The sequence below is a fragment of the Trichoplusia ni genome, chromosome 10, assembly GCF_003590095.1.
Source record: "Trichoplusia ni isolate ovarian cell line Hi5 chromosome 10, tn1, whole genome shotgun sequence".
In the NCBI taxonomy this organism is placed as follows: Eukaryota; Metazoa; Arthropoda; class Insecta; order Lepidoptera; family Noctuidae; genus Trichoplusia; species Trichoplusia ni.
Genome location: NC_039487.1, coordinates 1,581,343 through 1,605,446, shown reverse-complemented (window position 1 = coordinate 1,605,446; position 24,104 = coordinate 1,581,343). Strand labels below are relative to the sequence as shown.

Here is a 24,104-nt window from a genome sequence, read left to right as displayed (position 1 = left end):
AAGTGGGATACACTGTTACGCAACTATCAAAATACATTTTCGCTATATTCGAGTATTGCTGAAGCTTCATAATAGGTGATGTTAAATGCGACGAACAAGGTGTTAACGGTGAGATTGATAAAGATCGAAGAAAACAAACACATAGAAATGTAAAGAAAGTGAGAATTTAGTATGTTCTATATCAAAAGTAGGTTTTACTACAGTAGTTTCAGAGTGATGCACTGAGATTTTCAATTTGTTTATCATATAACTACGCTGAAAATAAAGTTAAGTAGTGTTTTATGAAGTCTAAGTACGTCAGGTAATGGACCTGTAGGTATAAAATAATATATTCTACAAATGGCTGAATAACAAGAATGTGCAAGTCACGGAAATCAATACATTTAACATTGTGTATAGTCAGTTCGAGGTCAAAACTATACCTATTTAGGTGGATAGTTTATGATCAATTTTCTAAAAATACGAAATGATTTTATCGTTAAAGCGATAATTTAACGTTAGAATGATATTTTGCTATCAGTATACGATCAGGCGTTTGAAGCATTTCATGACGTCATTTTTAATGCACAGATGATAAATAATATTGAAACGAAAGAGGACTCTATGGTTATGGTTTTTCGAAATTCGTTAATTCTTCATAATAAACCTTTATAAGTATATTATTTATTCATTTTCAGTATTCCATAACGCAATATTGTGTTGCTTGCTGAAAAATATTATCACAAAAATGTCAAAATCTCCCAGACAGACGTCATTTTTAAATGTGGCCACTCCAAAGCGACGTGGAAAGAAAAAACAACAAAATTGTCTATTCGCCATTAAAATGGCGTCATCGAAGGAAACCTATTGTTTGTGTGGTCAACCTTATAATATTGGACAATTTATGATAGAATGTGATTGCTGTCGTGAGTGGTTTCATGGCAGGTAATGTGGAAAATATATAAATTTCACTGTGAAAGTTTCGTTGTGTGTTAAAAAAATTGCTGTGAAGTTTGTCAGTGTATGCGCGTTCGGCCATCTCTTGTGTGTGCGAATGTTTTACTGAATATTTCTTATTTTTCCGTTCATTAGCTTCATTTTCACGCTTTACATTGTTTGATATATTTTTTTGTAATTTATTTGATAATTTTGTCTTGTTTTTTATGTGTTCTTGTTTGTTTACATCAGTGGTCGTCATGGGTCTATCAGAATGCGTTAATCTGCGGTGCATTCTTTGTGTTTATTTATATTATTTATTGCATGTCAACGGGTCGATAAACGTTAAAATGTTAAATGTAATTAGTTTTCAATTACTTAATGTGATTACGGCCTAGTTGAGCGTATAAATGTCCAGAGAAAATGTTGTGAAATCCCAAAGGGTCTAATTATATTCTAATGAAGGCAAGGGTCATAAAAAAGCGAGCGCTTATAGGACTTTGGTCGCCCCCACTTATTTTGACTATGATATCAATTCGTTAACAAGTATTTAAATTCCAAAAACACTAATCCAATTTAATGTTTTGGACACAATCAATGTTATACAACAATAGAAAATTATTTATTACCTAAATGCATGTAACCCGTCGAATAATTAATGTTTAGCAAGTATTATAGCTATTAATGAAATAAAAACAAATTAATAACCAATTTAACCACATAGGTAATGTATCAATAAAATGCTACAGAATTGTTTAATTTAACAATCATGAAAATATTGCTTAACAAGATCTAACATGTTCTGAAAGGGAAAACATCTTAAACATTTTGATTATTTTGACCATAAGCATAAAAGCTTGTTAGGACCAGAATTTAAAAAAGCCATAATGACAGGTACTTTGGAATTGGAAATAAAATAATAAATGCATGTTACTTTATTCATTTCAAAATGAAACATAAATAAAACAAAAAAAAAACATAAAATTCCTATAGAAAAATTAAAAATCAATGTTTGTCCATTTTGCGACCCTGACATGCACTTACTAGTTGTTTTTAGTCTATTTCAATGATCTATATGAACCACTGAAAGAGGATTCTTTTTCAGTTCCTATGAAAACTTGTCATACTTGCCTATTACCCTTGCTTATTCATTATTTTCTTATCCTATATTCTTCCACTGAAACATGTTGCTTGTACTGCTCTAAAATGACTAGATCTAGTAAATAATATGTCTGACAAGAACAACTTCATTTGACAGTGGAATAAGGTATCTCTATATACAAAAGATTATAATTCTGGCTTTAATTTACTTTCTAGATACAGTTTTTGGGTGAACATAGCTTAGCCTCACAAATAATGTTTTTCTTTTTGTTACTCCATACCATGTCAAAAAACTTAAAAATTGTGTCTCTTTAATAATATAAGTATAGAATAATAATCATATTATTACTACAAAAAACTACTCGCAATTGATTAACATGACTTCATTTAAAAGAACACCAGTTTAACAAAGTAAATAATATATTATATTCATTATAAATTAAAATTATTTGGTTTGCAAACAAATATGTAAATATTAACAAAACATTCATGTATATATTATGTTAAACATGTTTTAACACCAAACAATAGTTTTTTTTATGTATTGCAGTAATTATGTATAAGATTACAATTATTGTACATAAAAAAGTTAAGCTAATTATAATTTTAAACTGGTTATTGACCCTTGATACTAGTATGTAAGGGCACAATGATCCATAATAGGCCCCTATCAATTTGTTAGTTTTTTTAATTGATCAAAGTGATGATAGTGTCTTAGTAGCCCAATATTTCTTTCTTCTTCTTCTATGTCAAAATACCATTTGAAAATGCTCTTTTTCTGTGACATTTACAAACTTTTCCAATATGAAATATGGAATATTATATTGCAGGGGCCAAACCTTTTTTTGTGTCAAAACAATATTCAGAACAAAACCATTTTTCTCAATGTATTGCTTACAATGAAATCAATAAAAAGAAAAAAATATATCATTGGTATGTACAAATTCCACATTTAGATAAGTAATTAATGTTACCAACAAATTAATTAAACAATTTAATCAGCATTAAAAAACTAGATCTATACCACAAATTTCAATACCAGTAAATATTGCGTAATACTAATTAAATCTTGTTATTACTTATTTAAAATTTAACCTTTTAGAACTAGATCCAAACGAGATTGGACATTCTATTGAGTCTTTATTGACCTATTAATGTATGTATATATGTATGATGAGACTATGTAATTGACAGTTAAAGTACATCTTTATATTTTATGATGATACAAAAAATGCTTTACATAATCAACTTGTATACTGCATTACCCAATGAACTTTTGATATTATATTTTTGTGCGAAATCACACAGTCGCAGATAGGAATCCTATTTAATATAATGTTTAATTGCACATATTCTTTCTTCTTTTTGTTATATAAATAAAACATACGACTCCCATATGTGCTGCAGGGGGTAACAAACCAATGCATAATATATATATGAATGAGACTTTTCAGTTACACTATTCTTTCTTAATTCAATCAATTAAGATCCCCAAGCTATATTAAAACTGGTGCGCTTACAAATATGCATTCATTCTTATTATGTGAAGATACAGAACATTTGTCCTTTGCCCTCAAACATACTTAGATACTTGCTATCTTCAAAATGCAATTACATAGTCCTCTCAATCATCTATAATGATAAAAGCAAGTTTTTTCAACTTCCTTATAAATGCAACATCCTATTATTAATGATAAAGCACTGTGATTATCAGCAATTAAATATGTTTATTTGTAAATATACATTGTGAGTGTGTTATCGACCAATCGGAATCCATGTTTTTCCCGCCTTCTACGCCATTGGCTGTCGTAACTGCGTCACTAGTGATTACTCAGTAGCCAAGGAGTTTAGTTTAGTTGTCATTTGGTTGGCTTTTGGACAGGTTGTGTGCTTGACAGCGCAGCTTTATCGCATGCGCGCGTATTATTGAGTATTCTCATTAATATTTTAATGATTACTACCAAGTGTATTTGGTATAAATGTTATTACTTACATAATGCTTTTATTAATGGTAACTTTGTTGTTAAAATGTTATCATTTATGTTATACAAGTAGAATAAAAAATGACCAGAACCAAGTATAAAAATGTTCACAAAAACAGTTGCAAAAAGTTTAAAAAAGAATGTTTATAATTTATAAGGATTAAAGCATGATAACTCAAATTAGAGGTTACTATGTTACTAATTTCTTAACATTGATTTTGGTTCTAAAATGCAATACAAGTTCTTACTTATTTATTTAGTATTTAACACAAAGTGATAAAAATACAACATCATCTAAGAGATATTCAAGGGTACTGCTTGTTTCATAACAAATCTCTAATGGCAGGCTAATTTAACCATCTATACCTATAAAATATATAGTACAAGCATGCAAGAAAATACTGTTTATGATATTCAAAACAGGTGTTTTCATTATTTCATACTTTTTTAGGTTCACTTATCTAATATGTTTGTCTGTCTGTCTGTAGGTCTAGTATTGTATGTAGATCTTATAAGAAGCAGTGTGTAAATGAATAATGCATGCCACTGAAGCTGTATGTTAATGGTTGCATGTTAATCAAATGCTAATTATTCTAATAAATCTTATCTTTGGACTGTATTCTAGTAAATGGAAAACTTGTAATTTTAATATGAGGTATTTAATTATTGTTGATTGTGAAGATGTATGATATAAAATTATCTGCACATAAAAATTCAATAACTAATTGTTCAGTAGATTTTATAAAGGTTTTTATCACTATGCAAGTAGTTTCAATAATACATTTTAAATCTATATTTAAAGGCCAGTCCATTATCATCCCACGACTAAGTGAAAGCTTTCCCCAAATCGTCCCACATTTTTGGGACCAATTGTGGTTATAAGTACAGTGAAATGTAGACAGATAGTTGACTAGGGACTCTAGTGGTTATAGATTTTCTTTCAAAATTATTAGTTTTGTGTCAATTTGAAATTGTTCAGTTTTTATAGTTCTTGTTCTTGTGTTTATGCATGTGATATTTGATTATGTGGCACTTAAATCTTTGCCTATAATTGGTATATTACTGTGTAGTTCTATGTTTCATAAAGTAATTATGTTGAACAGCATTTGAACATGAATAGAACAAGTCCTAATTTTTTTATGTTTGTTTCAGTTGCGTTGACGTCAAAATTTATCATTCAGACGATATAGACAAGTATCATTGTCCAAAATGTGCACAGACATACGGACCATCAGTATGTAAGTATAGTTTTATGTGTTTAATATTTCGGCCATGTGGGTTGTTAGTGATATTGTACACAAATATATCTCCAATACTTTCTATGGCTCAAGTACTCTATACAACAAGAGCAGCCCAAGCAGTCCTCAGATTTGCTTATCTCTATGTGTAAATTTCCCACGGCAAATACTGTATTCAGTACAATCTTAGACAAATACTGCTAGGTATTTAGAACAGTTGGCCTGGTTACAATCATATAATTTAACAAACAGAAAAGTTACATGGCATTATGTTACTTTAATGCAGCAACGCATATTGATCAGTCCGTTCCTAGTAGTTTCTTAGGTTTACGCGAATGTTAGACATTGAAATAAAACTACTTTCTCCGTTCCTAGACGTAAGTTTCAACTAAATGTAATGATGTTTTTGTAGTAAAAATCCCAACAAACAACCACCGCGCCGACCGGTACGAGTTGGGCGCGGAGACCAGACCCTCGCAGGTGGGCACGCCGGCCTGGGTGCGGGCGCTAGCCGCCCGCCCGCTGCGGCCCGCGCCCGCCGCCCTGCAGCGGCTCACGCCCAGCCAGTTCACTGAGGAGTTCATCAGGGATAATGGTGAGACATGCTATAAATTCACCGGGTACATAGTATAGGGCCCAAGACACAGCCATGGCGTACCCCTGAAAATTTATAAGTTTTCTCAAGGTAATCAGAAAATATCAATTAGTCACTACAGCTTTCGAAATAAAACGGTTTTAAGCAAGTCTTCCCGATAGTTTGATGAACGATTATCATTATATTAACAGCCTGGAATTACCGCTGGTGGCTACCCGTTTTTATTGCCCCTTTTTTCCGTTAATGGCTGTAAGTCTGTCAGCGCCCAGCGGCATTATAACTCCCAAATGTGTGTGAGTTTGTTTTGTATTAAAGGTCAATTATGTGGGAGTGTTTCGTAAAAATTGTTCGAGCCGTTTAAAAGTTGTATGGCGAGAGTTGAGAAGTATAACCGTTTTTTTCCCCCAGGTTTCACACGGCCAGTGACATTCACAGTTACAGAGGGACTGGATATGAAGGTCCCCAACCCCAGCACATTCACAGTCAGATCAGTGCTAAGGTTTTGTGGAGCACAACTTGAGGTGAGTTATATACATAGTAAGTCTTCTTTTGGGTTTTTTTCAATCTTTCTTCTGAAAACGGCGTATAATATTGTATTTTCCGCAGATATTTTACCAAAGGGTACCAGCGGGCTTATCGCAACTTCTTAAAGTGTTGTTACAAATTATTTTATTAAGGCCCGATTTTTCAATCGTCAGATAACTTTTATCTGAGGGATAAATATGGCCGTTAGACATATTTTCTATACAAAAGCTGTCAAAACGTCAAACATATTCGTCGAATAAAAGTTATCTGGCGATTGAAAAATCGGCCCTAAGTATTATTGTGCTCTACCTCATGTTTTGCGCTGTCATGCTTCCACAACCATAATAACATTACTTTAAGGCATTGTGTCAGAGGATCTACCATCTGAACTCGAAAACTATTTACGACAGTTAAATTGCTGACTACATTTTACAAAGCTGGATTAGAAAGAGACACATTTCCATCCCACATAAGCTACTTAGACAAGACGAAAGTAAAAAATAATTGGCTATACGAAATTCCATTGGAACCAATGTAACTTTAATCCCCTAACGAGGTTACTCATTATGTCGATTGATATATTTTTATTATTGTTATTAAAGATTGCGTTTTGCGTGTCGGAATGTGTTAGAAATAATAGTCTAAATGCATGCTATTGTGAAATCACCAATTTTGCAATAATAGAAATTATCCGATGGTCATTTGATCCTGTCTAAGTAATAATAATTAATTAGGAATTATCCTTTTAACTAATTGTTGTAATGTTTATAATAATGTAGACGTAAAAAAAATGTGTTTTATCTGAATTATCTGATAAGATATTGTATCATCATTTTATAGCCTCTGGTCACTATTAACACAATAAATCTGTATAAAATTTAGTCTGTAAGCATGTAAGGTGTATTCCTTGTTGGTGATCCATATAAGTAAATAAATAAGACTACCTTCGAGGTATAGTAGCTGCCTACGCTGATATTATTATTTTAAATTAATTCTTTATATTATTAGCAGAAACATACTATACCTATATATCCCATAAATAAACTTTAGCCCTATTCCGTATGTAAATAAGCTTAAGTACGTATGAGAAATTATCTGTATATAGTTAAAGTATAGTTCTGTTTTATATTATACATTGATTGGGACCAATACACAATCCTGAACTATTTATATGGGACCACCAAAAGAATCATAATAAAGAATCAATGCCCTAGACTACTTTACTAGTATGCAGTAAAACAGAGTATTTAAATAACTTATTATTCTCAGGTGGAAGTGATAGACGTTCGGAAACAGTCGACCTTGCGCATGACACTGGGCGACTTCGTGGACTACTTCGAGACGCCGCCGGAGCACAGGGATGAGAAAGTTCTTAATGTACTCAGTCTGGAGTTCAGCGAGACCAAGTGAGTGACTGTTGTATAATAATACTTGTTATTCTTTTACTTACTAAGCCTAGATGTTTTGAAAGGGTTCTTAAGTATTTTTGTGGTTATGAGCTGATTGTTTTGTGATGAGAAATCGCGAAGGAAATCCTAAAACAGATATTAACTAACTTTTTATGTAATATTTTTACTTTTTAAGAAGCATCGATCAAATGTGAGAAATTGATCAGAATAATATTACCCAAAACTGTTTTTATTCTATTTTGGTGTATGATCATTTAATTGTGTTTGTAGTCTATATACTGGCTCAAAATATCTACGGTGAAAATTGCTTTAATAATGTAGTTCTGAAACGTTGTTTTAAAATTCATCAAATCACTGAATAAAATCCAGCAAGCAAAATAATGTACCTTTATTCTTACAAAAATAACATATATTCCTTTTTGTTCATTATATTTGTGTCCTGCAACCTACGTCGATTCGTTTTTACTCATTATATTCGTGTTTAGTAACGTATGTACCCCTCCCCGCAGCATGTCCCGCGCGGTGGAGCCGCCGGGCGTGGCCCGCGCGCTGGACTGGGCGAGCGGCGTGTGGGCGTCGGGGCGGGAGCGGCCGCCCGCGCCCGCCGTGCGCAAGTACTGCCTCATGTCGCCCGCCGCCGCCTACACCGACTTCCACGTCGACTTCGGCGGGACCACCGTCTGGTACCACGTACTGCACGGACGGAAGGTACGCAGCACGCTATATGGAGATAGAACTAGCATCTTGAGGCGTGAGTCGTCAGGCTTGAGAGGCTTGGTCTTATGTCGTATGCCAAGATAACCGACATCCATTCGGGAAATCCACAAGCAAAAGCTTGTAATGATTAATGTTTTTCAGTGCACGGGTTATATAACTTAAAAGAAGAAACGAAGTCCTTTTTACTAGTGACTAAAACTTAATATTCAAAGACAGTGTTAAGATTTTTATTCTCATGGTATCTTGTTAGATTTAGAAGTATTTTACAGAGGGTCGGAAGCCTTGTTTCCCATTTTTCAGTCTGTATATGATTATTTAGGACTAGTTCTACGCAAAGAAGACGAGTTAATTCCGACATTATTTCTTTAGTCCGCCCAAGGTTATGTAATTTATATTTTGTAAAAATCAATAATTTAGGCCGCTGCGTCAGCTAATAACTCCGGTTGGGTCCGAAACTAGTCAAACAATCCCGATAAATACGCGCGAGTGAACTCATCATTTATCTACAATGTATAATTATGTGTTTCCAGATATTCTACCTAATCCCGCCGACGTCGACAAACCTGGCCCTGTACCAGCAGTGGTGCGCCGCCAACAATCAGAACGAGCGCTTCTTCGGCGACATGGTGGAGTGGTACGGAACGGCGGAAGTGTCCGCGGGACAGACGCTGTTCATTCCCAGCGGGTGGATACACGCTGTGCTAACACCCTGCGATTCGCTGGTCTTTGGAGGGAATTTTCTGCATTCCTATGCGATTGAAATGCAGTTGCAGTGAGTCTCTTTTTTCTGTGAGAAATAGATTAGACAGTAAGGGTTATAGAGTTTGGTGAAACAGTCAACAGTAACTACTTTACATTTAAAAAAGATTGATATAAATGTTAATTAAATAATCATCTTAATAATTTCATACTTGTAGTATATCAAGGTATGTTTGTTTGTTACGCTAACAGTTGTTAAACAACTTGGAACAAAACGACACTGCTACATTCTGCTTTTTGAGGTTTCATTAGTATAGGCAAATGTTCTACCTTTTTATTTAAGTTTTATTAAAAAATAAATTGTCTATCTATGTCAGCTGTTTTCTAAGTAACATAACCAACACAATCCAATATTCATGAATCAACCGCAGGATCTACGAGATCGAGCGGCGCGTGGAGACCCCGTCCATGTTCCGCTACCCGCTGTTCGAGGCAATGCACTGGTACGCCGGCGCGCATCTGCTCACCATGCTGCGCAGGCACAACGAGGAGATACAGGTACCGCCGGACTCAACTACTTACTAAAATGTCAGCGTAATTCCTGATTCTGAAACAATTTACAGTCTCAACTTACAGTTACTTAGCGAAAGCTTTATAACTCTTAAAACTTGTAGACCGAGAGGATCCATTCATCATGCCACTTGCCTCTTTATAATAAGGTGATTATGGTAGTCCTATATAAAATAAGAAACAACGTCTCTATCTAGTAATGCAACAAATTAACAAACTTATTTAATTTTGCAGGATGAAGAGTTCACGCTAAGTGAAAGCAATGCCCGCCTAGCGCCTGTTTCGTTGCCACCGCTGTTACTACGAGGCATTAAGATACTCGCTAATGCACTCAAAGAATGGCACGCGCTTAAAAGTGTAAGTATTATTTCATTTAATACGGACACTTACTGTAATTTATGTTTTTTGACGTTGAGTGGTACACTACCAACTTCATCTACCCTCGTTTGATCCTGTAGAATAACCATTTGTGTGATTCACAAATCTTTGTTAGGTTTGGGTGTCTTTGTGTATGTCATTTGATATTTGTGAAAACCCCATTGCATGGGGATTCAATTCCCCATTGCGTTGGTCATTTTTTTGTAGGGGTTTTCACTCTATAGTAGTGGCAGCTAGATGTATTGAAGCATCATACAGTTACGTCTAGTATCGTTTTCTTAGTAGTATCCTTGTAATTTAAAGTGTGTATAAAATGTTGAAGTCAAAAGGGAAAGCTAGGAGTACACAAACAGATTATTTAAATGTGTGTATTTCTATTGCAGACAGATACAGCGAAACGCGACAACGTACCAAAATGTTTGAACTCAGGTCAGTTGGTCAGGGAACTGTGTAAAGAATTGAGGACTTTGGAGAAAAGAACCACTAGTACGACGAGTAAAGATAAGGTGAGGTATACTTAAATATAACCTTGGTAAAAATCAATATGGAAACATAATGAAATGTAATCATGCATGTAAAAACTGCATAACCTTAATCTTACCTAATAGTTCCAATGAAAAATGGGTTTGTTCATTTTGAATATTGTCTATCCGATTTTCAGCGCATCCTGCATATTGTAAAATAATAAGTAAACATAACACCGTCGCGTTGCTCTTAGTAAACCACTTGTACTTAGCCGAATCCAGTTAGACTGGAAGCCGATCCCAACATAGAAAAGTCTAGGAAGATGATGAGCTAATCAAACAAGTCTAACCTAAAATTTATTTTCAGGACTTCAAAGTAAAAAACCACGCTTCACCTAATAAATCTCACTCAAAGAAGCAAGCAAGCTCTAAAAAATCTCTTAAGCTGACCTTACCAAAACCGATCATGCATATGGGACAGAACGGAGAGTTTGTGGAGGAGAAGGCGTATGGAGACAAGTTCTTTATTGATAATAAGGTTTGTTTACAACAAGGTTATATATTACAAATTAAAGAACAGCATAGAATAGAAAGAATTTAAATATACAGTGTGGTGCTACATTAATGTCACCATTTAGCGCCACACTGTATATGTGAATATGTAAAATCAATATAGCAAAAGATTAAATTGCCTATCACTGATTATATAGGTGTAATAATATACACTTAATATGACATCAGAGTTTTTTTTCTCCTATTTGATTGTAGTATTATTTAACAATATTATGAGATTTTTTAGCTGCTTAAAATATGTGTTATATGACTGCTCATTGAACATTAAAAGAATTAAAACAAAAAAAACATTAAATAAGTTAGAACATTTGTTTTAAAATACCTCACGTTTATTACCAAAGCTTATTTTTATTCATAAACCGTATTTCTCTCATCCCAGGAAGTTGTATACCAAGAAAGGTACGTAACACAAGACGTCAAATACGCAAACGGGTTGCCAGAAACGAAATATGTGGTCGAAGGCAAAGAGATGGTGTTGCCAGAGAAGGGGTACGCCTACCAGACGTATGAGGAGGTTGGATATCAAGAGGGGAATGGGTATGTGGAGAGAACTGATAAGAAGACTGCGAGCCTTAAGAATAAAATGAAGTAAGTTGTATAGGAAAGGTGAATTTATTTATACTTTTATGTACAATTGTGGTACATAAGGCGGACTTAATGCCGCAAGTCATTATAATATACTAGTCAACCTTTGAGTCAAATGGAGAAGCAGCTGGAATAGGAACAACAATTTACGGAAGTAATGAGTATGTAAGTATGAAGGATGCATAAGACAAGTAGCAAGAGAGGAGAGAGAGTACTCAGTAGTGGGTACCAGGTACTCCAGGCGGATAATAATATGATGATGATGAAGTGGTTTCATTATTCACTGTTATGGTCTGTCCAGCGCTCGTTTAATGTCGGCGACGGGTTCTCAAGTCGAATTGATTTGACTTGCTACCATGCCGCGGCGTCAGCTCATGATAAAGGGTCTCTGAGTGGATCTGAAACTAGTCGGACGATTCTGATAATGCTTGAGTAAACCGTCACTAAATAATAAATGTGTGCTATCTTTACTTATAACTAAAATCAATCCATCTCTTTCAGCAACTCCCCATCATCTTCGCGAGAAGACGCGCCACCACCATACTCCCTACCGGAGCACTCAATACTAAAGTCTCACCTCATAAGATCAGAGCGACCGACATTAAAACCAATACATCAATGGACCATATCGAAGAAGGACATAGGAGACTACCACGAGGAACAGATCCTCTTCACGAATGAGAACCTACAGGCTAACGTCAGGATTGATGGACAGGAAATGAATTATGGACCCGGTGAGAATATTTGTTATTGTTTTTATCTAGACATGCATGTGAAAGCTGGTTGGAAGCGTTTATGGATGTTTCAAGTGCTGTATCTGCATTTTGTGATTCAAGAGTAAGAATGGGTCTACTGCATGGATAGTCGACTGGTAAAGGTTGAAAGGTTACTATTAAAAACCCATTGTGCGAGCTGGGTCGCAAGTTTTTCAGCGCGTAGGACGAGATTTTCTTTGATTCATGATTTCTTGTCCTAAGTACGGGGTATCTTTGTGCATGTGATTTGAGTGCAGATTGGATTACTTATTGCAAAGGCCTGCTGTGGCTTTTTATGCTTTGTCATATAGTAGAAAAGCTATATCGGCGGGAAGTTAGCCAGTTAACTATAACAGCAGAACTGCTGCCGTTGCAGCACAGTCACGGTGTTAACTGCAAGAGTGCTTTACTCTTAAAGACCGTGGATTTATTATAAGGGGTTTACAGGGGTCTTTTTCAATCAACAGCCACATAGGCCCTTATAGATAGATAGAATACTCTTTATTGTACACCATAAGGAAAAACAATTTAGGTCAATATAAATAAATATGATGAGTACAAAAGGCGGTCTTATCGCTAAAAAGCAATCTCTTCCAGACAACCTTTGGATAGAATCGAATTATGGAAGAATTTCAATTACCCGTACCCTTATCCTTGCAAACCTCAAATTCAAAATACAGATCAACTTCTCTTATCTTAAAAAAAAACCCGTATTTTTTTATAACATATTAACTTGATATAGGTATGTATTCAGCTGAGGACATACAACAGGACTACCAGTATTCAGAGTCAGCGAAGCCAGGGTCCTACCAGCCGGTGTACAGCTACCAGCAGCCGCAGCACATCGCCTACACTACTGTTGATAACTATCAGCGGTATGAAGACGTGCCTGTACAACAGGTAATTAATAAAACACTAATTTATACCTCAATAAGTTCAAGGTATCATGAATTGACTGCACGGATAGCCGAGCGGTTGAGGTAACCACGCCAAAATCCACTGTACGCGTTGTGTCGCGGTTTCGATTTCAATGTAGGACAAATATTTGTGTGATCCACGAATGATTGTTCTGAGTCTGGGTGTGATTTGTATGTTTGTGTTGTGAAACCCCCCCGTGACATAAGGATGTTTACTGCGGGAATTGTATAAAACAAAAGTAGTGTAATTATCACTTTTGTGCGTGCGCTGCGTCAACGGTTAAAGTTACACTACATTTAATAAAGGAAAGCAATCTTGTGTGTCTTTTTACACCAACACATATTACATAAATAAACGACTGATATATTACAGTTTTATATTTCATTTGGAAATCTACATTGGATTTTAGTCAAGTTTTATTTTAAAACTGATTTTTTTTTACAAAAAGACAAATCAAGATTGATTTAAATACCTAAATGAATGGAGTATACGTGAAAATCATCATCACATTATATCTTTCCTCATCAGCTCCACCTTTAGCTTTCTTATTCCAATCAATGCCCGCTGCCTTACGAATATCATCATGTCTACTTGTTTATATTTATTTGTCATTAGCAAGCAGCTGGCTACACGAACGTGGCGGTCCAGGAGACGGTGAACGGCGACTACCATCAGAACCAGCTGCCTTCGTACGACGCAGCCATCGCGCACCAGTATACTACTACCACTAATTATGTAAGTTCTGCTTCGTAGATGTTGGAGAGTTTTAGCAAGATTAAAGTTTATATGCATGGTTTGTGAGATACTTAAAGAGGGCGTAATATTAGGTGTATAAGAGATTGCTGATGAGTTTTTTTTTTGTTTGTTTGGATGCGTTAATCTCAGTATCTATTGAACTGAAAATTTCTATAGCTCATTGATTGAGTTAAGCTACTGCACTTCTCCCATTAGCTAGGATTAATATAAGCAGACTAGTTATGGCGTATGTTACGAGAATGGGGAGAAGTTGCATAGTTGGGAGTAGTTCGATTTAGAAAATCCTTATTTATAATATTTTAACCTCTCGGTGGAAGTCGCGTTCCACAACTAGTTTGAGATAAAGCCTTGCTCAAAGTTAGGTTATCAAATTTATCTTCATAATGATTGTCTGTTTCTCATACTTTGTTTTTAACACATATGACAAAAATGAATGTTCATTAAATCATTATAATAATATGCGATAATGCAGGTGGTAGAAGAAAAGCCGGGCGCCACGCCGGCAGGCAGCGCGCCGCGGCGCTCGGAGCGGCCGGTGCGGCGCCGCGTGTCCAACACCTACGACTACGAGGACTCCGACCTGTACCTCGAGGACGCGCCCGCGCCGCGGCCCCGCAAGCCGCGCCACACCCGGCACGCCTACCGCCCCGCCGCGCAAGGTACGCGTTAATGCCGTCCGTGCAAATGTTCTAAGAAACTTCGAGACGTTTTGTGAAAAATATATTAATCAATCTATCAATATTATGTGTGTGCGCTTCTCTTTGATGTTCTTAACAGTCTAAAATAATTAAGAGTTTTTTATTCCTCAGTTACGTTGGAATATAAAATTGTTTTTAACACATCCACACACATCAAAATATAATAAGATTGATTTCTCTTTTTTAAGTACCCAAACAAATGGAGTCAAGTTTCGCAACCACTCAGCAATTAAAATTTTAATATGAATACTATTTATAACTGGTTTTACCAGTTTTCATATAAAAAAAGTAATTATTACCACCTCTATGTTCAGCGTCCAACGCGTCAGCCAGTTCGAACAGCTACAAGCAGGTGTCGTCCCGGCCGGCGCCCGTCAACGGCATCGAGTCGCTCATACAGGCCTCCGTGCTGGCCGAGGAGGAACAGCCGGTTGTAGACACGTGAGTTACTTACCTGTTACACTTACCATAGAAGACTTGCAGGTAATAGGATCACAGGTTAAGCTATACTTACGCGGTTGGTCCGTAGATGAGTGACCATTTTTGTCATAACGAGTTCCTCCGAGTTTCGGGGTGCAAATTAAATTGTGGGTCCCGGCTGTTATTCCTACATCTTTGACAGTCGTTACAGGTAGTCAGAAGCTTGAAAAGTCTGATAACCAGTCTAATGAAGGGGTATCGTGTTGCCCAGGTAACTGGGTTGAGATGGATGGATGGAAAGATGTGTCTGTATATTTCGATTATATTATTTGCTATTTCTTGAATCAGTTACATGATCACTAAACACTGAAATTATATTTCTTCCTTATGTAGTATAAGGAAGGTATCAGTGGCGAAGGGTGAATTTTCTTAGAAGGGAAGCCGGACCAAAAAAAAAACCTTACCTTGCTTGTGATGCGTGAATTCTAGTTATTATGGCTTGTATCTTATATCTTGCACGATGAATTTTCTTTAGCATTCTTATTAAGAACTACATGCGTATTAGCAAAAAATGTTTCTATCCTATGATTTCCGAAATCATGCAATGATAAACAACTACGAATATGTTTTTCGGTCTGAACATGTTTTTAGAGGAATTTGTAAGATTATTAATATCATTAAATCCCGTGTGGCTCCATAAGCTGTTAGAATCTGAGCATAACAAGCAAGGAAAACAAAACATTTTATTTAATTTACAACTTCCCGTGAGCCAAGGATACTTGTTGTAAAAAGAACTATTAAAATGTTTGAAAAACCTATCGCGTCGTTTATAATAAAATAATCATGTCAGGGCGAGCACGGCCTAAATGAATTACGTGTTTTTTATTTTCAAAACTCAACTTTGAAAAGGATGTTTCCTCAGTCAACAAATAATCTGTCAGGCAGCATTCTACGTTCACTAATGCCGCCATGCTATCGAAGTTAGTCTATTATAACATATTACTACTTAAATAACAACTGCTTCTATTAAAACTACAAACTAAAACAACTTACCTAAATACCTGCGTGAAATAGACGACTACCAAACAATATAACTAAACTGCACCACACTGCACTAACACGACACAAAACTATCACTAATTCACTCTAGTTTACACTAATTTACTCAAATAAATAAATTTCAACAATAGTACATGACCAATTCTAAATTATTATACTAATATATCGAATTAAATGCAAATCGTCTGGTGAAAAAAATATAAAGTTTGACAGATAAATGACCGCGAACCAAAAGTGAAAAAAAACTATCATTCTATCCCGTTCCGGCGGACAACGAAGTTCGGTATCATTCTATCTCGTTCTGGCGTATCTCTCCGTCCCTATAACTCGAAAAATTGCGGCTTCCCTAGCTCCTAAGATTGGCACGCTTTGTGACGTCAAGGTCACGATCACTGCAATAGAAACTTTGTACTGGATTCCTGTTTCGCCTTATGAGTTACCTTAGTCCTTACTAACGACGACCAAATGTGCGTGAGCGGGATTTATTGCGCGGTGTAAAATGGTAGGCGGATTTTTTTATAGTTATTTTTAAAAGCAATTTTATTGTCATAATCAGTACTTTAACTTCGTAAATTATTAATTTGTTTCAATGATAATGAAAAATAATAGACACTAGTATTTTCTATATTTCGAAAGGAAAGCCGGTAGGAATCGAGTTTAATGGAGCCTTCGCCACTGGAAGGTATATTTAATGGTCATGGGATGTTTAGTGGTCATTAAACTGATTATTGTCTGTATAATTCGTCTGGGTCAGTTTAGATTCGATTAGATTAGAATATTCTTTATTGTACACCATGGAATTATAGAAGAGTTTAAATAAATACAAGTGATATGGGCGTCAGTTTGGTCCCGGGCGGCGCGAGCGAGCCGGAGGACGCGGCGGTGGCGGGCATGCTGAGCATCAGCTCGCGCTTCGCGGGCGCGCGCACGTTCGGGCTCGCGCTGGACGCGCCGCGCGCCGACTCGCCCGCCGCCGCCCAGCGCCGCGCCCGCCGCGCGCCCGCCGACCTGCCGCCCCACCTGCCGCCCCACCTGCCGCACGACCTGCCGCGCGACGAGGACGTCATCCGGGAGGTGCATCGCGACGACGAGTATGGTGAGCCAACAATAACTATGTTTTTCTAAGGACAACTCTATCTCTGTACCAAAATTCGTTAAAATCACTTCAGTGGTTTAGACGTGAAAGCGAAACAGACACACTTTTATAATATTAGTAGGGATAGAAGAGAAAGTCTACACAACAAATTAAAAAAAAAATACCATGCATACCATATGTATTAATAAATTTCTTTTTTGCCTTCTTAGTGTATCCATCATTAGAAATGAGTTCAGATGAAGATGAAGAATGGACAGCGTCGAAACGTCGAAGAAATTCACGGAACAGGGTAGATTCGCGGTCCAAGGGTGATAAGTGAGTATATTTACGCTTTACAATGATCGATTATAGTTTTTTTTGAATTTTTTGATCTATCTGTTTTGAAATTAAATACAAATAATACGTATAGAGAAAAAAACCCCGGATGAGAATCTGCGACTCTTTGTTATATGTGTCGTTTTACCAATTAATCTGTTCAAGTTACAATCAATAACTTGAATAGTTTAATTGTGCGGTGTATAGTGCGGTCTATGCCCCTGTATGGAGCCTCTCTGTGCCCACACAGGGGCCCCATACAGGACCTGATGGACCTGACCTCACTCGTTAAACCGCGCGACAACCGCAGAGGGCGGTGGCTGACAGAGTCGTTCGCGGGTACCGCACGATCTCCTACGGCCGGACGGCTTGTGTATTGGCCGGATCCCCGCTCTGGGACCGAAAGCCGCCGGCCTCGCAACCGTCGAGGCGATCTGGCCAGTGCTCGACGACTGGCTCGGGAAAAGGCACGGCTGCCTGTCGTTCAGGGTGAAGTAGGTGCTGTCGGGGTTGCTGCGGCAAGTTCCTGTGCCGCATACACAGGGAGCCGGGGGTCGAGGACACCACTGCGTCCTGCGCGTGGAGGACACGGCGCTCGCGATCCTCGCTGTTGCTTGGGAGGAGTAATGCCGTGTCCTCACAAATGAAGTGGGGGTGTTTTGTCGCTGCCGGCCGTAGTGCGGAAGATGGTCGATAGTGCAGAGTTGTGGGGCGCGGTGATAACCGGCTGCGAGGACGTGAAGTCGCAGAAAGAAACTGCGGAGCGGGAGAGGGAGATCTCAACTGCCTTCCCCGGTCGCTGAAAGCGCACCGGGCGCAGGAGGACGACGCCTTTTTCCAGCCCTCATGAATGGGTCTAGGGGCGAGGGACTTGGGGAAGTCCCCGTCCCCTATTCCATGGACTCGAGGTGGCGCGCTCCCCTGAGGCGGTGCACGGGGTTGGCAAACACCTCACTACCCCGTGCACGAGGCGAGGCCCGGACTGACCGGGCGAGCACTAGACCTGTGTATATTGTTTTTCCTCCTGCTATAGCTGTGCTTGGTTCGCAGGGACGAGGCGTGGTCCCCGCGCGCGCGGCTGGGCCGCCTGCTGCCGCGGCTGCGCACGGGCGCGCGCGCCGGCGTGCGGCGGGAGTGCGTGCGCGCCGCACTGCACGCCGCCGCCGCGCGCGCCCTGCCCGCGCCGCGCCCGCCCGCCGCCCACAGCGAGCCGCACGCCCCGCACAGCCCGCACAGCCCGCACGCGCCCAGCCCGCCGCACGCGCCGGTAACATACAACACACTCTATATACTGACTAGCGGTAGCCCGCGGCTGCCCCCGCCGCGCCCGCCCGCCGCCCACAGCGAGCCGCACGCCCCGCACAGCCCGCACGCGCCCAGCCCGCCGCACGCGCCGGTAACATACAACACACTCTATATACTGACTAGCGGTAGCCCGCGGCTGCCCCCGCCGCGCCCGCCCGCCGCCCACAGCGAGCCGCACGCCCCGCACAGCCCGCACGCGCCCAGCCCGCCGCACGCGCCGGTAACATACAACACACTCTATATACTGACTAGCGGTAGCCCGCGGCTGCCCCCGCCGCGCCCGCCCGCCGCCCACAGCGAGCCGCACGCCCCGCACAGCCCGCACGCGCCCAGCCCGCCGCACGCGCCGGTAACATACAACACACTCTATATACTGACTAGCGGTAGCCCGCGGCTGCCCCCGCCGCGCCCGCCCGCCGCCCACAGCGAGCCGCACGCCCCGCACAGCCCGCACGCGCCCAGCCCGCCGCACGCGCCGGTAACATACAACACACTCTATATACTGACTAGCGGTAGCCCGCGGCTGCCCCCGCCGCGCCCGCCCGCCGCCCACAGCGAGCCGCACGCCCCGCACAGCCCGCACGCGCCCAGCCCGCCGCACGCGCCGGTAACATACAACACACTCTATATACTGACTAGCGGTAGCCCGCGGCTGCCCCCGCCGCCACATATAGATAATCGGCCATATAATCCACAAATGCTGGTCCCGAGTGTGGTCTTTGCGCATGTTAAATATTTACGAAACCCCTCGCTACATTCCTTAAATGCGGGAATCTTCAAAAAAGCTGCTGATATTAAAATGACACCCAAGCAGAAAACGAACCCAAACAAACTACCACAGACAAAGTTGTAATTACATAATTCTCCTTCTCAATATAGTTGGATATAAATGGTATCTAATTTTTATTTCATTTTAGCAGCAGAACGCAAAGCGAGCAGTGCTAGCGACGAAAAGCAGGCGGCCTCCACCGCCTGTACACAATACGCCAAATAACAAGAGTAAGTATATATTACAATCTATAACACTTCCACTACATATACATATACACTAAGAATTCTTTACTGAATAATATTTTATTACTGAAGCACGCCAAGGACACAGGATGAAATCGATATCAAATAGCGAACTCTTTTCCCCAGCAGTGCGAAACAAATCAACTCTGCTCCTTACTGTATCCTGAATTCAATGGCATTACTTTTTTGGTAATAACTTCTTACGTGAAGGGAGATCGCTTAGTAATGGCGCCAATTTATCTTTCTTCCCGTTTTCTAATGAAGGCTTCTTATTCTCGCTTTTAACCATACTACAGCCGATTTTCTCAACGTGTGCATAATAAATAGTTCAACTTAGACTACTTATACATATCACTTCTTTCCTATGAAGCCAATATTTTTTCGGATGAGAAATCATAAAATCACCACCCGCTTTGGGTTTATACGAAGGGACTATCAGACTCTTACTGACTAAAACCCGCACAGGTCCTTTGCCTTTTGTGTACCGGGGTCGCGGTATAAACCAATTTGGACAATCCCGCAAGGCCTTGTAGCACACCAACGAAATATTTTGAAAAATTAATACGAATTGTAGAGATGTCATTTTCATAGAAATATTCAAACCTGTTGTTCCAGATGCAAGACTGAAGAAAGGAATGAAGACCGCAAAGCAGCGTCTCGGTAAAATCCTTAAGATACACAAAATGATATATTAATTATATACTAGTTGTAGTTACGTGTGCGGTGTGACAGACGGACGTATGTAGATGTATATTTTATATATATATTGTATATTAGCACGGACCAATACGTGTTGTCGGTCGTCGTTTGTATAGCGACTGTTTTAATAACTTATCTTATTCGAGATAGAAAAAAATACACAACCTATATTAATAGAAAAATACGTATCATTCTAAGAATTTGATTGCTAATTAAGCTGTTTTAAGTCATATAAACCAACTCAGTTACAGACTCAATACGCAATTCCATTCAACGTTTGAAAGTTTCAAAGATTAACAAAAGTATTAATTTATCAAATCACATGTCAAATGCTGTAATTGGTTCTTAGTCTTTCATTTTCTCAATCGCATTAGTTGACATTCGATTTTACATCAGCTTAAACTAAAATATCTATATTAAAAAGAGTTCTGTCCCGAAAAAAAGTTAGATATGTTATTAAAAACAGTCGCAAATGGATCTTTTCGAGCGATTTTGTAGTGTAACACGTGAAAATGACTATGAAATATTGTTTCTTACGTAATTTTCTACTTATTATTATTTTCACATGATATATTGCTCGCTTAAAACATATACTAACCCAGTGAGGAGCTCTTAACTGCCTGAAGACGAGGACACATTGACAAATAGATGTATATCTACATGTTAAAACAGCGCTCAGTCATGTTCCAAACGCATTCTATAAGAAACTAACAACATTATTGTAATGAGGTATTATTTCCTTATCAATAATATTTAAAATGAAAATCGAGCTTACCGCACGAAATTAACTGTAGCTTATGAAAATTTGTAAAAGACCTCTTTTTCAACCGTTTCTGTATTTAACTTGAATATTAAAGTCCCAAATTTATTATCCTTAAATCGTTCATCTTCACGCATAAAAGAAGTGTTTCTAACATAACAGGGAACATGTTTTAACATGTCCTAGATATTAGAAAATGTCTAACATCAGATCATATCAAAAAGAAATCATAAAAAGCCTTAAAATTATTCTAAAATTGTACTACGTTTGTCAATGTGTACTCGGCTTAACAAGCACACAGGTTGAAATGTGATTTTATATTTAATAACAATAGTCTTAGATCGTATTTTTCTCAATCAGTAGATTTTGGGAATGATTGCAAGAGTTTTTTCCAGGGGAAAGTTCTTTTGGAATATATTTATGGGGCCTCTGCAAAATAAAAGAATTGGTGCAAAAAAAAAACTACTGTTTCGGATTCTCTGGTTTCTAAAGGGTTTTTCAAAAAACGTCTGTGATTGGTCTATAGTATTCTAAATAACCTTTTAGTGGACGAAACACAGTTCTTATTTTATTTGAAAAATAATGAATTGAGTAATCTTTTTGGATGTAAGTTTAAGTAATTTGAAAGCTTTTATTTTGCGTGCTTAATTCAGATGTAGTGCGTCTCAATTTGGGTTATTTCAACCATTATTACAACATATTTTTTTATGATCCTTGGACTTGCGCGTCATAATACCTTGTATACATAATTCAAAATCTACTTTTGATGTTGTATTTATCATATTCGCAACTTTTTGACTGGATTCCAAACACAGCCATACAATTTGGATGTAAATAAAAACCTAAATTTATTGTAACCCGAAATCCATAAATTGTAGTTCTAAAACTTGTTATAAATTCATTTTTAACTATGGCAAGGCCTCATGATATTCATACGTACCCCAAACTTACTTTCCCCAAGATCAAAACATTGTTTTTTCGTAAGATCTGATTTCTCAATTATTTGTGTATGTCTATCAATTAACGGACTAAGCCATTTTCTTTTCTATACGCAGTAGTGACATCAATTAAATAAAAAGCTATTATTTATATTCCTTTTTTTATAAAAAGTTAAATTATCAATTAAAATTTTATGAAAAAGACATTATTTTTCACAATTCTAAGATTAAATTGATAAACCAACCACCGAATGATAAATGTATATAAATATGAATTGAAAAATGAAAAGAAAAAAAGTATAAAATTAAAAAAAAATTGCTTTAGCTACTTATTGACATTTTGTTACGTTTTAGTCGTAGTTAAAGGTAAAGTGGTGTTTTCAATGTTATTTTGTTGTATTAAAAAAATTACGGACGCAAAATTCATTTATATTTACAAGTGCAATAGGGTTCATGAAATTCAAAATACATTTATATACAAATTATTTTGTTTATTTTACAAAAAATATTCCGGTCACTTTATTAAGTAGCTTCAAAAGCAAAAAATAATTAACTCTTATCGGGCGCAATGAATCTACTTAAAAGATTTATAGAAACTAAATCTTGGTAACTATGTCTCTTTATACTAAACCTTGATAAAAAACTGATCTGGCTGAATGATGTCAGTGGTATATTAAAATAGGTAATCTTTATTATTGTTTTACATTCGTTTTTAGTCGGGTTATATTTTTAAACAGTGTTTAGATGAAAAGACTCACCAAGAATGTTTATCTTTTCTTAACTAACTAAAAAAGTGAATTCAGTTATCTGACACTTGCCTTGTCTCGTTTAACGTCCTAAAAGTAATATTTTGTTCTATAAACATAATAAGTTTGAACATATTTGGTCTAACCAAAAAATCAATTCCTTGACGGTAATCTTATTGCACACAAATACTTTTGCGTCCGTATTAAACGGCTTGTTCTCATTTGCGAAAAAAAAAACAGGGTGTGTTTTCATAAACGTTTTATATTAAAAAGAGTGTCATACGTTTACATTGGCGTCCATACTTCTTGTTTATTCAAATCAAATTGTTTGATGAAGTAGAGTGCCTACCCCCAGCTCTTAACGTAAGACTTGCCGTTGTTGAAGCGAGAGGACGATATGTATCGCTTCGTCTCGTTTCCACACCTCCAAGAAACCTCTAAAACACCATTTCATAAGTACCGTAGGCCCTTGGTTATCCAAATGTTATAGAATATTTATTTTCAATCGATTTTTATATAACTTAGATATTTTTCTACTATACGGTAATGTAATATTAATTATCTGATCTATATGTTGATGTGTCACGAAATAGAAATATATAGTAATTATACATTTAACTGACCGAAGTTTGTGGCTATGATTAAGTAATAATATCTGGTCGAAACGTACAGCTTATGGACTCGTCTAATGTATGTTAACCATTTGATATGATAAAAACTGTGTTCTTAAAGTTGAGATAGAAATAAGTCGTAAACTCTCGGATGAAGATAAAACTGATCTCAAGTACTCAACGTATGATTGCGTAGTGTAGAGTCTTTGTTCAGTCCACCCGTCTCGAAAATCTTTTAGAAAATAGTCACGTGACGTTTCCAA

General features: G+C 37.7%; 1 protein-coding gene across 1 annotated transcript; it reads left to right on the top strand.

Moving 5' to 3' along the window:
* The first annotated feature begins 682 nt into the window (after positions 1-682).
* Positions 683-22,928, top strand: LOC113497978 (histone lysine demethylase PHF8-like). The gene is made up of 22 exons (XM_026877835.1): positions 683-924; positions 5,151-5,236; positions 5,649-5,831; positions 6,240-6,352; positions 7,626-7,762; positions 8,275-8,473; positions 9,013-9,254; positions 9,613-9,739; positions 9,986-10,108; positions 10,513-10,635; positions 10,961-11,131; positions 11,546-11,754; positions 12,253-12,485; positions 13,249-13,406; positions 14,040-14,159; positions 14,653-14,839; positions 15,193-15,319; positions 17,185-17,453; positions 17,663-17,768; positions 18,819-18,963; positions 19,991-20,072; positions 20,703-22,928. The coding sequence occupies exons 1-22, from the start codon at positions 728-730 to the stop codon at positions 20,780-20,782; spliced, it is 3,417 nt and encodes a 1,138-aa protein (XP_026733636.1). The 5' UTR covers positions 683-727; the 3' UTR covers positions 20,783-22,928.
* The last annotated feature ends 1,176 nt before the right edge of the window (positions 22,929-24,104 follow it).

Coding starts and splice junctions, on each gene's coding strand:
- LOC113497978 (XM_026877835.1), top strand. CDS start 728: ATGTCAAAATCTCCCAGACAGACGTCATTTTTAAATGTGGCCACTCCA. Junction 5,237..5,648: donor GACATACGGACCATCAGTAT/GTAAGTATAGTT, acceptor ATGTTTTTGTAG/TAAAAATCCCAACAAACAAC. Junction 17,769..18,818: donor TCGCGGTCCAAGGGTGATAA/GTGAGTATATTT, acceptor CTTGGTTCGCAG/GGACGAGGCGTGGTCCCCGC.